General features: G+C 43.7%; 2 protein-coding genes across 4 annotated transcripts in view; one reads left to right on the top strand and one right to left on the bottom strand.

Annotated features, from left to right (window-relative positions):
• Nucleotides 1-641, bottom strand: part of LOC102687989 (potassium voltage-gated channel subfamily H member 1) — a 115,496-nt gene extending 114,855 nt beyond the window's left edge. For both annotated transcript variants that reach the window (XM_069179818.1, XM_069179819.1), the window contains exon 1: nt 402-641. In XM_069179818.1, the coding sequence (XP_069035919.1) occupies nt 402-474 (73 nt within the window). In that variant the 5' untranslated portion in view covers nt 475-641. The remainder of the gene's footprint in view (nt 1-401) is intronic.
• Nucleotides 642-7,058: 6,417 nt separating this feature from the next.
• Nucleotides 7,059-17,980, top strand: rcor3 (REST corepressor 3). 2 transcript variants are annotated; one of them, XM_069179789.1, is made up of 12 exons: nt 7,059-7,494; nt 7,610-7,666; nt 8,405-8,482; nt 8,656-8,708; nt 9,255-9,416; nt 10,078-10,202; nt 10,316-10,394; nt 11,132-11,350; nt 12,020-12,097; nt 13,075-13,132; nt 13,676-13,920; nt 14,868-17,980. In XM_069179789.1, the coding sequence occupies exons 1-12, from the start codon at nt 7,371-7,373 to the stop codon at nt 15,213-15,215; spliced, it is 1,626 nt and encodes a 541-aa protein (XP_069035890.1). In that variant the 5' UTR covers nt 7,059-7,370; the 3' UTR covers nt 15,216-17,980. The 2 variants fall into 2 exon arrangements, with proteins under 2 accessions (XP_069035890.1, XP_069035891.1); XM_069179790.1 differs by having other exon boundaries at nt 7,060-7,494; nt 13,676-13,743.
• The last annotated feature ends 1,250 nt before the right edge of the window (nt 17,981-19,230 follow it).

Below are 19,230 nucleotides of genomic sequence, written 5' to 3'. Positions count from 1 at the left end.
GTACAGTCCTGTGATGTGTAGACGAGACAGAAATACTTGGCACTTTAATTCCCCCGAACTTTGCCCCTCGGTCTCTCGGTGTTCTGGGTGTTGAGAGCGAGAAGGGAAATCGCCTCATCCCTTAAAAAGCGGCACGGTAGCCGGGGTCCAACACACTTCTCGCTGGGACCCAGAGCTCACAGCCTATCGATCAAGTTCAAGGTCTGACTGGAATCGGACCCTACCCTCTGCACTGACTCTGCCGCGGAACATTCTTCTGCTGAGCTGCGCTCAAAGGTCCCAAAACATTTCCTCTCATCCCTATTTGAAATAACTATTTGCAAAACAGTTTTCTATTAGATCCTCAATATTATTATTATTATTATTATTATTATTATTATTATTATTAAAGCGGTTATTACCGTTAGACCTTCTGACTATATTTTCCAGGAAAGTGTTTTGAGGGGCCACGAGTCCTCTCCTTCCCCCTGCCATCCCGACTCGTCATTCAGTCCGCTACGGGTGGAAACGGTTCAGCGCCCTGGGATGCTCGTATAGTACTATCCGCCAGAGTGTACTTGCAGTCCGATGTCTTCATGGTATCCGCTCCGACTGAGCTTGTGGTACAGGGCTCTCCTCCTGATGGCCCGCTGGTGCTTCGACCCAGCTCCCCCTGCCGAACAAGGAGGGTAGCAAATGTGCAAGCGAATGGGAAAAAAAAAAATTTAATACCCGGTCTGTTACTTGACTGCAGATTGAAACACAGCGCTTGGGATCCCGTTTCCAACTCCGCAAAGCATTGTTTCCACCTACTGGCAGAAAAAAGGGAACTGCAGTGTTAAAATCTTGAGACAGTGCCACAGCCGCTGGGATTATAATGTTGGTTACTCATGAGCTTTTCCTCGTGTGTAACTTATCCGATGCGCTCATAAATGGCACATATATCTAAAGGAAGTCGTTAACAATGATGTAATGTAAGGAACAGATCTTGCGTTATTTGTGAACAGTTATGGTCACTGGAAATTGGAAAGTCACTTCAGCGCAGACCCATCTGAAGGATCTCTCTTCCATGTTCCTGCAAGGGCAAAGCCCAGCTGAGCCTCTTTCGTGGGCACCTGATGCAGGGTTCCCATAAGGGTCTAGTGTGCTTCTCAGAAACAGAGACAAATGGCAACATCTGACCTGAGCTGATATGGGCGCGTTCTCATTGGGTACCTCCACTTGTGCGTGGAAATAGGAAGTCCAGAAACAGGCCTGAGCAATAGCACAGATTAACCCAATGTTTCCATAACAATATCTTTTAAAACCATTACTATTCTGTTTCCTCCCTGTGATGGACTAATGTCCCATCCAGGGTGTATCCTGCCTTGTGCCTGTTGCTTGCTGGGATAGACTCCGGATCCCCCACAGCTCTGAGTTGGATAACACAGTTAGAAAATGGATGGATGGATTATTCTATCACTATTTTAATAATTTAATGTGTTACAGATTCTTGCAATGACACTTTGGAAGAATCCATAAAAGAAAAATGTTAAAATTAACTGTACTTTACAAGTGCTACGTCTTAAGTAAACTACCAACATGAGTGAACCACACTTTTCCTTTAACAAAACTATGACTTTAATTCCATAAAGCCATTGTGACAAATTAAAAAATAGATTTGTCCCTCAGCAAGACCAGGATGCCATGCCCTCTAATTGAGGAAAACTCTTTAAGTATCAGGATTTAAGTTCTCGGTTTTGTGAATCCAGCTCAAAACAAAGGCTTCAGCTCAGTCTTTATTTCTCTGGCATAACAGATTTTGGGCTTTGCAGTTTTGGAAATTTTCCTTTGAAAGAAAATGAGAACAGGAGACAAACCTGTGCAGGGAGATTGAACTAATTAGGGGCGGAGCAGAGGCACTGTGGCTAAGGATCTGCACCTGTGGCTGGAAGGTTGCAGGTTCAAATCCCATGGCCAGCAGAGGAATCCTACTCCGTTGGGCCCCTGAGCAAGGCACTTAACCCCAACTGCTCCAGGGGCGCTGTACAATGGCTGACCCTGTGCTCTGACCCCAAGCTTCTCTCCCTGTCTGTGTGTCTCATGGAGAGCAAGCTGGGGTGTGTGAAAAGACAAATTCCTAATGCAAGAAATTGTATATGGCCAATAAAGTGATCTTCTCTTATCTTAATCCCCTTATCACCCCAATAACCCCAGGGTAAAAGGACGAGTGCTAACCAGTATCTCCCTTTTCAAGGAGTGTCTAGTAAGATCTCTGGTTCTGTGCAACTACTTTGTAGGAGTTCACTACATTATGCTTTCACCAATGAGCAGATGTATGGAGTGAATGAGATCTTCAGAAATGTTGGAATGGAATTTAGTTTATAGAATAATTCTGTGTGTGTATGCGGGGAGGGAGTTGCTCCAGTAAAAAACATTTTTGAGTGATCATAGCCTTTTCTTTTTTATAGGCAGACACTTCTACGTGTCTGTGTAGAAAACCCCCCGTTGCTGCAATTGATTAATTCCTTCCCACTACAAGTCATCTCATTGGGCCAGTTACACAGCACTGTGGCTGGAATCAATGCCATCAGGAAGGATAGCCATTGATCAATCTAGCGCTGCAAACTTCTTGGCATGAGGATTTATGTTCTGCTATTGCTTCAAAGGCATAATGCTGAAGACACCCTTATTCATGCAGCGTCACTTTCTCAGCCCAGCTGATGATGACATATGAGTCAGCTCAAATAGCAGCTTCTGTTTTCTTCATTCATTATGATGAACAAAGTTTAAAGAAGGCTGGTATCATCCTAAATTATGCTTTAGCATTTTATGAACAAAGTTCTGTTATTGGACTGAAAACAATAACTAGGACACTTTATGCATTTTCCCCTATTTTTTGGCAAGCAGACTCTACAGAAGCAGTAGACATACCAATTCTTATTCTCAAAAATTAATTGCTAGTCCGGTAAGTGTCATCTTGCTGCACAAATAACAATTTAGAAATTTCCAAACCTTCCATGACTTTTCTTTCAATTAATCCTTTATCGTTACAGTGCTGTTCAGTAGCCAGATCGATTAAGTAAATGGAAGAAGAAAAGACAGGTCCCAGACATTTCTGTTTATCTCCAGCGCCACTGGTCTCAATGAAGCGCTTAGAACAGACGCTAATTTCACAAGAGGTGGCAATCATACAATTTTAGTTGTCTCGTGACAAGAGCAATCCTTCAGCATCAGTAATGGAGATGTGTTGTGTAATACAGATAAGCACCCACCTTTGTGGCAGGGAAAAAGCAGTGAATTCAATTGAATGAATAGGAAAAAGGATTAAAATGTGATCTTGGTGACAGAAATAATCTTGATTCTGGAACTAAAGGCACTGAAGTTAAGTTTACTGATACCCTAACCTCCATCATAGCAAATAACGGAACACACTGCCGTTGAAGGAACTTTGACAAAGACAGGCCACAGACTGTATCATGAAAGCAAGATAAGACCTACTGATGAGCAGGAAGACTTGAGAATACTATTTGTGTTCCTGTTCTAAACAAATATTTTTTTCTCTCCAATTTCTTTTTTCACACTTTTATTTGTTGCTCTTTCAATCATCCTCTTACCTTCATTTTGGTTTTCCTCAGTTCTTCCACATCCTTGATTGTGTCTGTGACAGCTTGGGGCGGATGGCTTTCTTCCCTTGCAGTCCTTCTAATCCACTCCAGAGTTTTGCTACTACCTGCCCCTCACTTCATTAATCAATAAGGAGCAACATCAGTGCAAAAGGTAAAATGCTGGTTGCATCAAAGTACTGCGGTGGAATGGATTTGGAGGCTGAAGGTAGAGGAGCCCTTCTTTAGCACACTGAGTAAATATTCCCCATAGCTGAGTTTTCAATACACAGTGCAGACAATAACAAGAAGGGTTTGTAATGAACCAAGTGATGCAGAGGAACCCACAGTGGGGTGACTACTTATGGGACTGCATCCATGATCTTATCCTGCTCCTTTTCTGCCACAAATCCCTCCCTTTGATCTTTCACACCATTTCCGTATTTTGGTTGCTACATCGGAGCTGATGAGGTAGTGCCTCCCTTCCATTATTCAATTATTATCCATTATTCAAAAGATTAGTGTTGGATTTTGGGTTAACATGGGATATTGCTGTGCAGCCTGCTGTATCCTGAGTTATGATGAGAGCATACTCTCTAAATCCAAGGGGATTTATCCTGTCAGTCGCACCCAGATGCATACAAAAATACAGATCAATCAACAAACAGAATACAATTCAAATATCTTTAGTCTCAATGGACAAGGTGTTCCAAGTATGCAGTTTTCTTCTTTAAATGCACTGTGGAAAGTAACCTGATACCCAAAGCTTCCTTCACTGCATTATGGAAAGCGACCTGATCCCAAAACACTTCATCTTCATTCACCACATTAATCGTTTAGCTCTCCAACACAGGCGGCAAACCAGTTCTCGAAGACGGGAACTTCATGGATCAACACAGCTTACAATGGACTTGGTCAGTATTGGGATAGGTGTCTTCCAGGGGAAAAAAAACAGGTGGTTGCTATCAGTGGTTTTGATAGACCAGTAGGTGGCGCTCAGTCCCCTAGATCAGAGATTCCAAACCTAGCCCCCAGTATGGTGACTGGAAATATTTTGCTATTCCTTCATTTGAATGCGACATGAAACTGGGGATCTGACTGGCTAAGGGATGTATGTCACTTTTCAAAAGAATCGTGGAATAAAGGCTAGTGTTCTTGCTTAATTCCACTTGGCTTGTAAAGATGAGATCCTTTGGGAATTAAAAATTTCATGCAAATGCACATTATTACTATTATGATATGAGTTCACATCACGTTAGAATTTACAAATGTATTCTACCCCTACACAAAACAGACGTTTGTTTAATAATATATGTGACATTTTGATCTACAAACAACTAAACATCGAAATTTAAGAATAATGTTATCTCAATGCTTACCATAGGGGGGAGTTTGAAAATACTGTATCAGTCTTTGAGCGCCATCTGTTGTCCAACCAGAAAAAAACTGATTTTATGGAGCAAAGAATATGAGAAATGGTGACCAATTGGAAAACAAACAACGATAGGGACATTTCGTACATATAAATGAGCAATCCCAGCATTATGATAATACAAGTATGACAGAAATAATATTGTAGTGCAGAGTGTCTATCGGCAAGCAACAGCCACACTGTACAGCAAATGAGGTGAATAAATATCAAACAGTTCTATGGGATCTTGATTTATAATAATTGTTTACACTTAAATAGCGCTATTCTGGACACTCCACTCCACCTGCTTTACAGGTAATGGGGATCCCCTCCACCACCAGCAGTGTGCAGCCCCACCTGGAGGATGCGACTGCAGCCATAGTGCGCCAGAACGCTCCCCACACACCAGCTCTCAGTGGGGAGGAGAGCAGAGTGATTAAGCCAGTTCAGATATGTGCAGTATTGGGAGGCCAACGTTGGCCAGGACGCCGGGGTCACACCCCTACTCTTTTCAAGAAACGCCCTGGGATTTTTAATCACCACAGAGAGTCAGGACCTCGGGTTTATGTCTCATCTGAAGGACAGCGCCTTTTTACAGTATAGTGTCCCCGTCACTATACTGGGGCATTAGGACCCACACAGACTGCAGGGTGAGCGCCCCCTGCTGGCCCCATGAACACCTCTTCCAGCAGCGGCCTTAGTTTTTCCCAGGAGGGCTCCTATCCAGGTACTGACCAGGCTCACACCTGCTGAGCTTCAGGATAGACAAGGACTTGGAATTATCAACAAAAAAGAAAGGCGCCTCCTACAACGCAGTGTCCCAGGTTACCATACTGGGGGCACTGGTTTGGAAATTCTGTCTACAGGGAACAGAGCCACCTACTGCTGGACTTGTACCATCACTTACAGAGGTGACCCGGCTTTCCAAGAGATTTCCCAATCCAATACTGTACCGCCCAGACCCCGGCTTGACTAACTTCTGAGATCAGGCTGCCGTGTTAACGGCAGAGCTGGTTATGTTGCTGTTAAAACGTTTAAGGATTTGCCAAAACGAGAGGTTCTCGGCTAAAACCATATTAAAGCAAGTCTTTGACCTTATGATTTTATCATTTTGGATTCAAACTTCAAACTCAATAATAATACGCTTTCAGTTTATTAATTTCTTTACTAAATGTAGCTTATCAAAGACAGGCTTTCCTGGAGAGTCAAAGTTACAAGCATAAGATGAGTGCTCTGAGATGTCTTGTTGAGTTCTAGTCCTGAGACCTGCACTCTAAGTTGTTTGTAGCGTGACATTTCACTTTTGTATGAAAACATGACCCCAATTTATGTATATTTAGCTGCTTGGGGTTTTTTTTTTAATATAAGCAGTTTTAGACGCTTAAAAGACTCTGTATCGGGTAATTTAAAAAAGCAGATTTGAATTTCTGATGCATGAGTGACTTTGAAAAACGTAACGAAACGTATATGAAAGAGGTATCCAGTATACTTCAATTTCGACTTGCGCATAAAATGCTCATTCATGTTTTGAAGCTATAGGCTCTCTCAACTCTAACTTCAGTGGCTGTATTACGAAGAACTCATTTTTGCAAAGCTTTTTCTCTCCCCCGAAGGCAACCCAATCTCGTTCACTTTAACAGTCGGGTTCCCACTGTAAAAAGGATCATTCTAAAATCGGATCCTATTAAGTCAATACAGCTGAACGCACGTCTCCCACACCTACTGTAGAACGACCTAAGCGAAAGCGATAAATACCGAAAATAAAACACTTGCGCTAAGATAGCTGCCTCGTTCGTGGGTTCCCTGCGAGAGAAGAACGTGAATTGTGGCGAGACGCCTTGGGACAATAGTGCGTTGAAGGGGCCGGTGTTTATTTTGAGAGAACACTCAGTAACAATCGAAACCTCTTCCAGCAGAGCCCACAGCGCGCGCTCGCCCTCTCCATTCCGGCCGGCACACGCTCACGCCACAGCTCGCCTTCACTGCGGCCAAGCACAGCGCAATTCCTTCCGCTGCAGGAAATAGGTCCGTCTGCCTCCTATTGTTGCCGTTGTTGTTTTCACCCCCAGCGCACACACAAAAAAAAAATACAAACAAAACAGCTGGCCTCCGGGAAGGCGAAATTACACCCCCACGCTGCTGCTGCTGCTGCAAAAAAAATCACGCTACTCGATAAACGTCGCGGCCTCTTTCCTCGTTTCAACCCGATAGGCGGTCATAATAATAAATAGCGAGGTGGATTAATATCTGACATTTGCACAGCGACGCTGCTGCGTAGAAAGAAAGGGGAGTTGTTTAAAAGAAGGGAAAAAAAACGCTCTGCTCGGCTGCGCTAGTATGTTGCATGCCGTATAATTTTAATTTAGCAAGGGGAAAAAGCAAATAAATATTTAGCAATGCCTGGGATGATGGAGAAGGGGTCGGAGTATTTGGGAAAAGGACGGTCAAACGGGACGAAAAGCCCCTCTAACGCCTCGAATGGACATTTTTCTGACGAGAGCGCCAGCGACGACGAGCACGGTATAGCCTCGAACACGGCTCTTTAACAGCCTGCAAGACGTTTGACATTTCCAGCACCATTGTGTATGCATATTAATAAAACCGTAGCTCATATGTGTTCATTGCTTCTTCCTAGATGTGGGGATGCGAGTGGGAACGGAGTATCAAGCGAGTATTCCCGATTTCGATCCTGGTAGGATATTTATATCATGAAATTTTACTACCGTACGGTACCTGACCAGAACGGAGATAGCCTCGGTTAAGGGGTTCAAGCCCCTGTTGAAAGCCTAGGGGGGGGAAAATGGAATAGCTAATCGATTATCAAGAAGTGATTGACCCATTTGGCCTCCGTTTATTGAACAAGTTTATCCGAGCGGTTAGCATTTTATACAACATTGTGCAAACAATTGGTGTCCGTAAGATTCCCTGTCGAGAGACATTGTAGGCAGCGTGAAATCACGTTTTGCGTGGCGTTGTTATTAATATACTCTTGGGTACGGCTGATATCTAAACGAGTGAATGTTGACTGTTGGTGTGAGGACGTATAGTTGCTGTTCTGCTGCTGGGTAACGTATTCGTTTTGCTTGAGCTCCTGTAGCCCCGCCCTCTCCACCAAATAAAATTAAAAAGACGTTGAAAACCAATATCAAAGAAAACATCGAGACAACATACATTAAAAAAAAACACTTTTTTTTAAATTCAGTATTTATTTCCTCCGCTTCCATTAATTCTCACTCCGCGGTTGGCGCTGGTACTGCTGTCAGCGGTAAACCCAGTCAAACGAGTGTGCGGCTGAACACCGTTTCCAGTTTCTGATGCAGGGCCGTTAGTTGCATGAAACTTTTCAGGCTCTTCAGTATGCTGGGGGGTCATGTAACTCGGGTGTAACTGAAAACACTAATGCGCTCGTTTGTTGATTACATTTCTGAAGGTGCTACGAAGTACAGTGATAAAGACAGCGGCGGCATGTTGGTCTGGTCTCCATACCATGCGATAGCGGATACGAAATGTAAGTAGTGCAGTACAGATATCGGTAATATTTTTATAAGGAAATATTTCTTTGTGTCTTAACGTAGATATATGTAAAGATGCACATTCCTAAATAAATGACACCCTGTTGGTTTATTTCTAAGTTTTAAAAGTAACTCTCCCCTTGTTTTGTTTTTTTTCTCTCCCCCACAGTGGATGAGTACATTGCCATTGCCAAGGAAAAACACGGCTACAATGTCGAGCAGGTACAGTTCTCCCGGCGGGTTTCTTAGACAAGCAAGCCCTGCAGCTGGACTTGGGAGCAGGGACAGAGGGGGTGCCGTCTCTCCACAGGGCTGTGGGGGTCCGGAGTAGTTTGCCAGGTCATGTGCTGAATGCTGAGTCGCCGTGGGTGGACCCCGCGTTCTTGACATGAATGCCGAGGTTGACTGATGGACATGAAAGGTTGACTTCAAGAAATGTTGATGAGGGGGACAGTCCTGGCATGATTGAATTAACGAACGCAAGGCAAAATTGGTTGAATAGCATCGTTGCCTGGAGCCATTTCTAGTCTTGAAAGTGTGCGCTCCATGTTTCAAGACCATGAACTCCTGAGGATCAGAAGGAAAGTAGATGGCTTAAAATATATGCGTACATGTGGATATAGTTGATTCTTTGCTTGTAGAAAAACTGATCTGAGGTTTCAGTATCGAAGTTCGGCAGAGCATTTCAGGAATGCCTGTAACATTTGACAAGCCCTTATCTCTGGCAGAGGATAAAGTCTCGGTGTTCACATTTTGCTGCTCCTGCAGGCGCTGGGCATGCTGTTTTGGCACAAGCACAATATCGAGAAGTCGCTTGCTGACCTTCCGAACTTCACACCCTTTCCTGATGAGTGGACTGTGGAAGACAAAGTGCTGTTTGAACAAGCCTTCAGTTTTCATGGGAAAAGCTTTCACAGGATTCAGCAAATGGTGAATGTCCCTTCCAACACTGCTGTCTCACTGCATGACTGTCAGGATGTTTTGTTTAGTAATAAGGGTTCCAGTATCTGAGTAGCTCATAGTTATCATGCAGAATACAGTAAATACCCATTTTATACTGATGCAGGTTACATAAGAGCTTTGGGTGCTTCAGGTGGCTCAGCAGTTAGCATTGCTGCCTCACAGCGCTGGGGTCCTGGGTTCGGTTCCTGGAGCACTATCTGTGTTGAGCATGTGTGTGTTCTCCCTGTTTTCTCATGGGGCTACAATGCCTACTCTGGTTTCTGCCAGGTTGTTTGTCATCAGGGAGAACTGGCCCTGGCGTGCGTATGTCCTGTGATGGACTAGTGTCCCGTCCAGGGAATATCCTGGCTTGGGCCAGATACCTGCCGGGATAGACTCTGGCTCCCCTCAACCCTGTACTGGGAAACACAGTTAGAAAATGAATGAGTGGATGGGTGGATTGGGCTCTTTAATCTTAGCTGACTTGAACCTTCCCATCTCTAGAAAATGACAATAATCGGTAACACCTCAGCAAACTAGACAGTCAGAAGTTTATGCAAAATAGTACAATTTCAGAATAGAGCTAAGATTTTAGGAGGTTATGGAAAATAAATGTTCTGGTTTCTCACAATTTCTTTTTTCCGTTTAGCTACCAGATAAATCCATTTCTAGTTTGGTAAAGTACTACTATTCTTGGAAAAAAACTCGTTCCAGGACCAGCCTGATGGATCGCCAGGCGAGAAAACTGGCAAACAGGAACAATCAAGATGAAAGGTGACGTCAGAGCGTCGTTGTTGTTGTTGGTTTTTTTACCACGAATGAGCATTGTGTTTGTGCGGTTTTAAGGTGTAATGACACGGGAAATGCTTTTACTGTTCTGACCTTAGTGACGAAGAGATGGAAGAAGCCAATCCTAACGAAGGAAATGACAGCGATTATGACCCAACCAAGGAGGCTAAAAAAGAGGTAACTGTTTGTTTATACAGCTGACCACTTTCTCATGAGCAAGGAAAACAGAAGTACGTGATACTGGCAGCTTGGAAACATGTTTTAAAAATTATAACACAGTGACAAAAACCTGCCTCTGTCCCTGAAGCTGTATTGTACTAAATTACATATAAGTTAGCATTATATCGTGTCAAAATGTTAAAGTACTTCATAGATTTAAGATTTAAACTCTATATGCTGTTATATATATATAACAATGTCTTAGAAACTTCTGCAGTTCTTCAGTGCTACTGTACCTGTAAACACCTACTGTTTCTAACGTTTAAAGGCTCTCTTCCAATAGTTAACGTGTGCCCTGCCCATGACCCCCAGCTGTGTGGGTTTTGTCTCTTCCTCTTGTTATGCTGTGGTGGAGCAGGGTGGCCTGGTGGTGCAGTGGTTAGCTCTGCTGTCTCGTAGCACGGGGGCCCTGGGTTCAGTTCCAGAGCCGGGCTGCTATCTGCATGCAGTTTGTGTGCCGTCCCCGTGTTCCTGTGGGTTTCCTCCGGGCGCTCCGGATTCTTCCCACAGATCAGGGACATACTGGTACAGCAGGTTCATTGAGTTCTGGGAAAACCGGCGCTGGTGCGAGTGTGAGCGTGTCTGTGTCCGCCCTGTGACGGACTGGCGTCCTGTCCAGGGTGTATCCTGCCTTGAGGCAGTTCGAAAGTGGGTGCATGGATGTATAAAGCTGTACATTTTCATTCCCCCTCCAGAGTCACTCCGAGCCGCCCACCCAGCCCAGCAAGATTGGGTTGGGCCGGCGGGAGCACCAGAACCTGCAACACCGACACCACTCCCAGAGGTCCAAGTGCCGCCCGCCCAAAGGCATGTACCTGACTCAGGACGACGTGGTGGCCGTTTCCTGCAGCCCGAGCGCAGCCAACACGATCCTGCGGCAACTGGACATGGAGCTGGTGTCTCTGAAAAGACAGGTATTGCTAATCCATCTTCTGCCGTGCATGCTGGTCTTGTCTGATCGGGGGGGGGGGGCATATGTTGTTTTGATGACCTGCTGTGATAAAAATGGTGTGCAGCACTGTGGATCCTGGGCCACACTGCCTGAAGCAGCAGTCTTGCCCGACGGGATAGAAGGGGCTCTCTGTGTCAGTGGCCAGCGGTTCCCCACCCTGTTCCTGGGGGACTTCCATTGCTCTCCTGGCTTTTGCTCCAGGGGGATTCTGAATCGGCCTCCTCGATTTCAGTTTTCCATGTGAGGGAGATGTTTGGTTTTCCTGTAGCTATTAAGAAGTGAATAGGATTTGTAACTGGCATCAACCCAATGGAACCTAAGGTCTACAGAGACCTCCCATAATGCAAGTGTGGTGCCTGGACCTCTGCTGAAAGAGAAAAGCTCTTTCTAGAAGTGTCTGGACCGCAGGACCAGGGTTGGGAACTGCTGTTATAGACTCCTTGTATATATAGCTGAATGTTTGGTATATCTGTAAATTATCAATGATGTTGGATGTAAATATGAAATGTGAATGTGCAGTGTTGCAGGGATTTGTTTTCAGCTGTACTGGTAAGATTTTTTTGTGTGCAGGTATTCGTAAATTCAATTACTGTGTTTATTCATGATGCTGTCTGGTTTTACTGTCTTTAAGGTTCAAAATGCTAAACAGGTTAACAGTGGTCTAAAACAGAAGCTGGAAGCAGGTATTGATGACTGCAGGCTTCCTGAGGTAAATAACAAAGGTTGATGATTCAGATTGTAAAAAGCAGTGAACATGAACCCTGATATAGTGCAATTTATGGAAGTTATTTAATTTTGTGCTTTGTATGCAAGTAATTTTCTGTTTTCATATTTTAAGACACATCTGTCAAACTGTACTAAGCTCATTTTTTTCCCCCCAAGATGAATACTTGTGAATGAGGTAAAAACAAAATGTTTCTCATGCATGCTTGTGTTTTATGAGGCTAGAACTGAATTTCCTCTGGAATAAAGATATAGGGTAATAATAATTATAAACTTTATTTTATATAGCGCCTTTAAAGGTGGCTTCTCAAAGCGCTTTACATGATGACAATAACAATAAATAAGAAAACTACAACAATAATTAAGAAGATTTCACAAGATAGGACACAATTAAAATTACAACAATACAACAATAACAATAGAGGAGACCGTGGAAGGTGGTATTAAGAAGAGCAGAGGGGTGAAGAATGGAACCAGTTAAGTAAAGGCTTTTCTGAAGAAGAAGGTTTTGAGTCTGGATTTGAAGGAGTTTAGAGAAAGTGACTCTCTAATATCCTTGGGCAAAGAGTTCCAGCGCTTGGGGGCATAGCAGGAGAAGGCCCTGTCGCCCATACAATGTAGACGGGCTTGGGGGACAGTAAGGAGGGCAGAATTTGAAGAGCTGAGGTTGCGAGGTGGGGAGTAGGGCGATAAAAGTTCAGACAGGTATTGAGGTGCCAAGCCATGTAAAGCCTTATAGGTGAGACAGGGTAAGACATGGCCTAGATAAGAGAGATTAAAAAAAAAAGTTTAGGAAAAGTAAAACAATATTATTAAATGGAAAATATATTTTTAGCAGTACTCATTGATGTTACTCCCAGCTAATAAAATGTCAGATTGTCCTTACAGACAATTAATGCTCCTATTGAGGATGCACATGGGGAAATAAAAAAATATAACTTCACGACTGTCTCTCTCTTGTAGTGCACCCAGAAAGTAAATGCTCGCTGGACAACAGATGAGCAGCTTCTTGCAGTTCAAGGTACATTTTCAGTTGTTTTATTCTTAAATACATTTTATTAAGTATTCACTTTTTATTACCGGTTCTAACAGTCACTGAAATGCTGTTTTTAAGAATAAACTACCTTCTTACTGCGCTTAACAAAAAGTAAGAATACTTTTAGTCAAGCACAGTAGGTGGTTTAATCTGGGTGAGGACTTTAACATTTCTTGCATTCTAAAGGAAAACCATCAGATACAGGTGCAGGCTTTTGCCCATTTGTTAATGTTGTAGGACCGTTCTGGGCAACTGTGAAAATATTCTGTCGCTCGTGAAATGTTATGTCTGCTAGAGGTAGTCCGGTATACTTTTATCAGGTTGAGCAGAAGCAAAAATTTTAAAACTCCAAGGGGGGGAAGCCAAGTGTCTTTTCCAAGATTAACTCCAGGAATTATACTGTAAGACTGTATTTCTTCATTAAAATGTTCCTTTCAGCCCTTACCATACCGTTTGTGTGTGAGCCGGTAACGCAGCATGGCTGGATTCGCGCCGGGGGAACTGAACGTGGCGTTTGTCTCTCCGTAGGTGTCCGGAAGTATGGAAAAGACTTCCAGGCTATTGCCGACGTTATCGGTAATAAGACCGTAGGGCAGGTAAAAAACTTCTTTGTGAACTACCGTCGTCGATTTAACTTGGAGGAGGTGCTGCAGGAGTGGGAGGCAGAACAGGGGACGCGGGCCCCCAACGGAGACGCAGCGGCCTCGGGGGAGGAGGGGAAGAACAGTTCCAACACTCCGTCAGGGAAGAGTACCGACGAGGAGGAGGAGGAGGTGGTGGCGCTTTCTACTTGACTTTCCCAAAACCGAGCCCCCCCCCACCCCCCCCAAGGCGAGAAACGCCCTTGTCTTTGACAGCACCCCCTAAAGCCCATGAGCACTGTACGCCCACAAAACCCCGTGCTGCCTTGAAAGTTTTCATCATGGCAGATGGACGAGAGTGTCCAGCATTCCTGGCTCAAATTGTGCAGGGAAGAAAAATGCTCTTAACAATTCCGAACGCTAGCACACTCCCTTCCGAGATCCGGAGTTGTACCGGAGCAGGATGGGCAGATGTGCAAATGTTGCACTCGGGAGGTTGTTACACCTGTGACATCTAAGGGGTCTGTTAGTCCCTTGAGCTGCTTTGGTGAAGGACGGATACCGTTCGATTAGCTAGACACTAATCTCCGAACAGCCAAATTGGAAGCACGCCTGTACAAATCAAAAGTCTAGCCAAACTGATCAAATTTACCAGGTAAACGCTAGTTTTCAAATGGCCGTTATAATGGTGGAAAATGAAAATGCAGTTTAAATGCATCTTAAAGCTATTTGCCTTTTTACTGTTTTCTGTGCAATAGTTTGCTTCATGAAATTTGTGAAAGTCGAACATGATTGAAAATACTGGGCAAGTGCTGGATTTAAGAGCGTGCACATCTGTCAAGAAATCGATTTATATAAGAAAATGTACTTATGGGAGTTTGACTCACAAGGGTCTAGTCTGCATTTCGGTCACAGTACTATGTGCTGCTGCTTTGTGCTCAATTGAGTATTGGTGCTGTCGATTATATCTTTGTACTGATGGAGTTACTGTGATTAACGTGCGTTTGTGTGCGACCGACTGCATGTGAAACTTTAACAACTGTTGATCCGGCATCGCACCAGTGTAGGAAAGTGACAGGTTTGAGTGTCTGACGCGTGGTGACTGAAATGCAAATCGGAACTAATCCTCTCGCCCGCAGGCCCAGGTGGCCCCGGCGGCCCCGGCGTTGGGCCCGACCCCCGCCGCCCAGGCCTCGCCCGCCCCGGCCCCGGCGCTCCCCGCGGCCCCCCTGCACCAGCCGCCGCCTCTGCTGCGGCCGTCCCTCCCGGCCACCCCGGCTCTGCACCGGCAGCCCCCGCCGCTCCAGCAGCCGGCCCGCTTCCTGCAGCCCAGGCCCGCGCTGCACCAGCCCCCGCCCCTCATCCGCCCGGCCAGCCCCATGCCTCCCCGCCTCAACCCGCGGCCGGTCCTGCCCGCCGTCGGCGGCCAGCAGCTGCCCACGCTGATCGGGATCCAGGCCGAGACCCCGTCGTCCTCCTTTCACTGAGCTGGCGCGGCGCGGACAGCCCTCGCGGGACAGGCAGCGCTGAAAATGTCCCCTTTCATTTCCTACGAGTAGAGCTCATGCTGATGGAGCAGAGCACAGTGTGCAAAACTGCAAGAGGGTGAGAGCCGCAGTGTGTTGCATTGCCGGTCCAAAGAGTTTGTGTCTCAGAAATAAGCAAATCGTCGAGCCGGGGTGGTGGGGGGGAGTGTTTTCATGTTATCCGTAAAGTACCTTTTTTTATTTTCCTGGAAAATCTTAAGCGTCACGTATCGACCAACCCATTCTGCTGAAACCAGCTACCAAAAAGGTTTTTTTTTTTAAAGTTTTTTCTCCATTTGGTTTGAGCAACAAAATAAAAACACTACAAAGCAGGAATAAGACATTAACACGTACTGCATCAAGTAAGAGGCAGCGTTTTGGGGGAGATGTATTTTACGTTACGAGCGTAAAACAAATAATGGATATGTGCTGGATTTTCTTTTTTTTAATAGCTCAGTTATTTACTGTATCAAAATGCTGATTTCTTTAATATAGAACTAATAGTTATTGGTCTTGTGTATATAAGCAGTTATTTATTTTTCTACTTGGTGCTATGGACTCCTGACTAATTTTGCATATGCGCAGAATAATTATCACCATAAAAGTGCTCTTAAGTACACAGAAGTATTTTTTTTGTTGTTTTAAAGTTGTATTTCTCTTTTCTAGCATAGAGTGAGATGAGCAGTGCCCAACTAGATCTCGAAACTGGAAACCGAATGCGTCAGCCTTGCCCGTACACTCGGGTAATGGAGGACTGACGTTTGGGAGCAGATATTGAAAGATTGTTTTCTAATTATTTATTTATTTTAATAATTGCCGAGAAGGGAAAACAAAAAAAACCTAATGTTTTAAAAGCGTTGCATTCCATTTTGAGGTGTTTGTATTTCAGTGGGTTGTCTTTTCGGAAACAGGAATATTTCTTTGTTGAACCTATATTGTTTCATTAAATGGCATTTAGTGTCTTTCCCTCTTTTTAATGTTGAAACTTGGCTGGCATCGGAACAAATGCTTTCCCTTTCTTTCAGTAAGCTATGGAAAATAGAGTATGTGCTAAAGGATCGGAGCTCACTTGAACTTGTGGAGTCGTAACCGCTACCTTATGCTCTTAGTGCTTGGAAAGCATTTTTTAACTATAGTGCAAGTGTATGTGAAAGGAATGATGATGCAGGCGGGAGATGGTTGTGAAAAGCTGCTGTTGGTAACTTACTATCTGGTTAAGTGTTCATTTTTAATTCCTGAAAAGGCTTCATAGGTTACCAAGTGCAAAAAAACCCTGTTTTAATCATGAGCATTTGAGGAAAACAAAATATGGAAATGAACATGAATGACTGGAAGATGAATACTTCAGTAAGACGTTTCTTTCACGATCATGAACCTGTTCCAAGCCTAAGCTGTTCTTGTTTGCCACTGTTTCTTCATGGCTGTAGGCAGTTTTTCTGGTACTCATTGCTGGTTTAATTTGCCTTAATGTTTCTGCTTCAGTTTCAATCAAGACCCTCTTTGGACTTTTTTTTACTGTTCTTTCAGAATGCATCTTAAAAGTATTGTGCTTGTTTTTCAGATCAATGTCTTGTAAAAATCATTCCTTTTGTTAATTAGAGAGTAGCATTTTCATTCTTTTGGTTATTTTTTTAGGTTTTTGATATTTGTTTTATTTAAAAATAATTTCTGGAATGACTCTTTGCTTAATGCTTTTGCTTTTGATTGAAATTCCACTGTTCATTTTTATCCCAGTTCTGTTTTTTTTTTTTTCTGTCAAAAGCGTTAGAGGTATTTTTGAAGAAGATTTTTAAGGCGGAACAGATGGAAGTACCATCGAATTGAGTTGACCCCATCAAAGGTTACTCTAAAAAAAACAAACCGGAGAGGTACTTAGACTTCCAGTTCTCATTGGAATACAGAACCTAATCTTGATCCAGATTGCCCTTTCAGCTTTGACTCTGTGAAGCGAGAATGTCATTTTAAAATGCATTTCCATGAAAAATAACTTTTAAAAGTTGTTGAAATGCAGGACCGAAGTGCTTTTATGGTTTTATGACACTAAAGCTTTTGATTTACTGATGTCCCAGGCTTGAATTTACCTGTCGAACTGTACCGTAAAGCAGCCTCAATGACATTCCTGGTCTTCACCACGTATTTTAGCTATGAGCTTCTTACTTTCTGTAACTAACATGTTCCAAAGACGGTGGTCTCTGGACCGTTACTGAACCTTAGATTAGTCGGTAGGCCTGGCTCAGTTTCTGTATTCAATTGTTACGGTGTGTAGCATTTCATAGTATAGATCTTGGAATCTTAACAAGACTTGAACATAATAATATTAAGCTAGTTTGCTACACTGTGGTTATGTAACTACCTCTCTGTCCTTAGGGAAAGAGACTGCGGGGGAAAACATCTTTTACGTTATTACTTTTCCGTACTTTGTAACTCTGTTTTAAGTGCTACTTAAAATTTAAAATAAAGGTCCCTGTACTGTACTTAGAATAAACAGCACACAATTTTTGAAAACCTCAAAATGTAACTGCAATATAGGTTATCTGTTTGTATATAGTGGAAGTACCCTCTGTTTATAGTTAATGTACTTTGCAAGGTGAAAGGCATTAAAAAAGTACTTAAATTGTATGTATTGTCTGTGCATGTATAAACTGTCATGGTTTACTGCTATTTGATGGTTACATCCATTACATGCTAGATGTTATAACAATGCATTAAACTAAGTAGTCTTTGCACTATTGTTTTTTTAATTGATTTTTTTGTTACTGTATTTCCTTTTAGCAAGTGCACTTTTTAAGAAAGCAATCGAATATGACAAGTGCAGAATGGGATCTGTGCAGTGCTGGGAAGAGGGGGTTTGGGTGTATATGGTACTGCAGAGCTGACGGAGAGCACTAATTGGGCATGTTCGGTCATAGGGGTTCATGCTCCGTGTTAACGGCAGTACTTGTATGTGAATAAGCCCTGCAGGACGGACGCCAGCCCTGGAGTCTTTCGTGGTAGCACTGGGTGTTGTGGGCTGCTCACACTCGGGAGGGGACAATTGAGAGAGGCCAGTTAATGTCACCAGCCTGTCTCTGGGAGGTGGGAGAAACCCGGCCTCCTAGGGAAAGCCCATGGATACGCTGCGAGATCCATGCAGACTCCACACAGAGGGTCCCTCCAGTCCGGAATCAATCCCAGGGACGCGGAAGCTGGGAGACGGCAGTATTAACTGCCAGGGCACCCTGCGTCCTCGGCATCCTCGATTTAATTTCAGTCAAGTTTGGCAAACCCTGACGCGTAGCTCCGATTGCTGTGATGTGTGTGTGTAAACCCAGAATGTGTGCTGTCTTTCCTCCAGGCACTGAAAAGACTTAAAACTGCAGGTCAGACTATGTAGGTGACGGACATTTTCTGCGCTTTAAAATGGAGCGGCTAAGAGTATGCACGGCGTACGTTTTCACCACGGAGTTTTCATATTTTTGTTACCGATTGGACGGGATTTCTGTGCTTATACGTTATTCAGTACTAAGCCATTATTTTGTAAATCACTCGACCACTATAACAAACGTGTACAGTGGTTTATAATCCTATTGATAGTGACAATAACGTCTTTAATAGCTATGTGCTGCGCCACCTTGATTAACCCGTCAAGCACCGAACGTTGTTAGTAAATATTTGCAATAAGAGATTGTGTTAATCTTTTAATACCGTTAAGATCAAAATGCAGATTTTGTGAGGCAGATGCGGTAAATTCAAGCCAAGCTGTGTTATTAGTTTACGGGTTGTCTCTAGATGACAGGGTCTGCTAACAATTGATTGCCTGATCTTTTTTTAAGGGAAAAAAACGTGTGCCCATTGGTCGCGTAAAAAGATGGTGAGTTTCCGAAAATAAAGCATTAAATTCGGCAGAGCAACGAGGGAACTTCACCAGTTCTCTTTCAGTTCCTGGTCTTCACAGAGTGAGAAGTCGCTCTATATCCGACACGATCACGTTGGACGA

This window comes from Lepisosteus oculatus, chromosome 17 (assembly GCF_040954835.1).
Source record: "Lepisosteus oculatus isolate fLepOcu1 chromosome 17, fLepOcu1.hap2, whole genome shotgun sequence".
Taxonomy (NCBI): Eukaryota; Metazoa; Chordata; class Actinopteri; order Semionotiformes; family Lepisosteidae; genus Lepisosteus; species Lepisosteus oculatus.
Note: the sequence above shows the minus strand (reverse complement) of the source record. Positions and strands in the feature narration are given on the sequence as shown.

Bases quoted from the DNA above. Each gene is read 5' to 3' on its own strand.
- rcor3 (XM_069179789.1), top strand. From the start codon at position 7,371: ATGCCTGGGATGATGGAGAAGGGGTCGGAGTATTTGGGAAAAGGACGG. The intron at 7,667-8,404 runs GTAGGATATTTA...ACATTTCTGAAG, and splicing joins TATTCCCGATTTCGATCCTG to GTGCTACGAAGTACAGTGAT. The intron at 13,133-13,675 runs GTACATTTTCAG...GTCTCTCCGTAG, and splicing joins GCAGCTTCTTGCAGTTCAAG to GTGTCCGGAAGTATGGAAAA.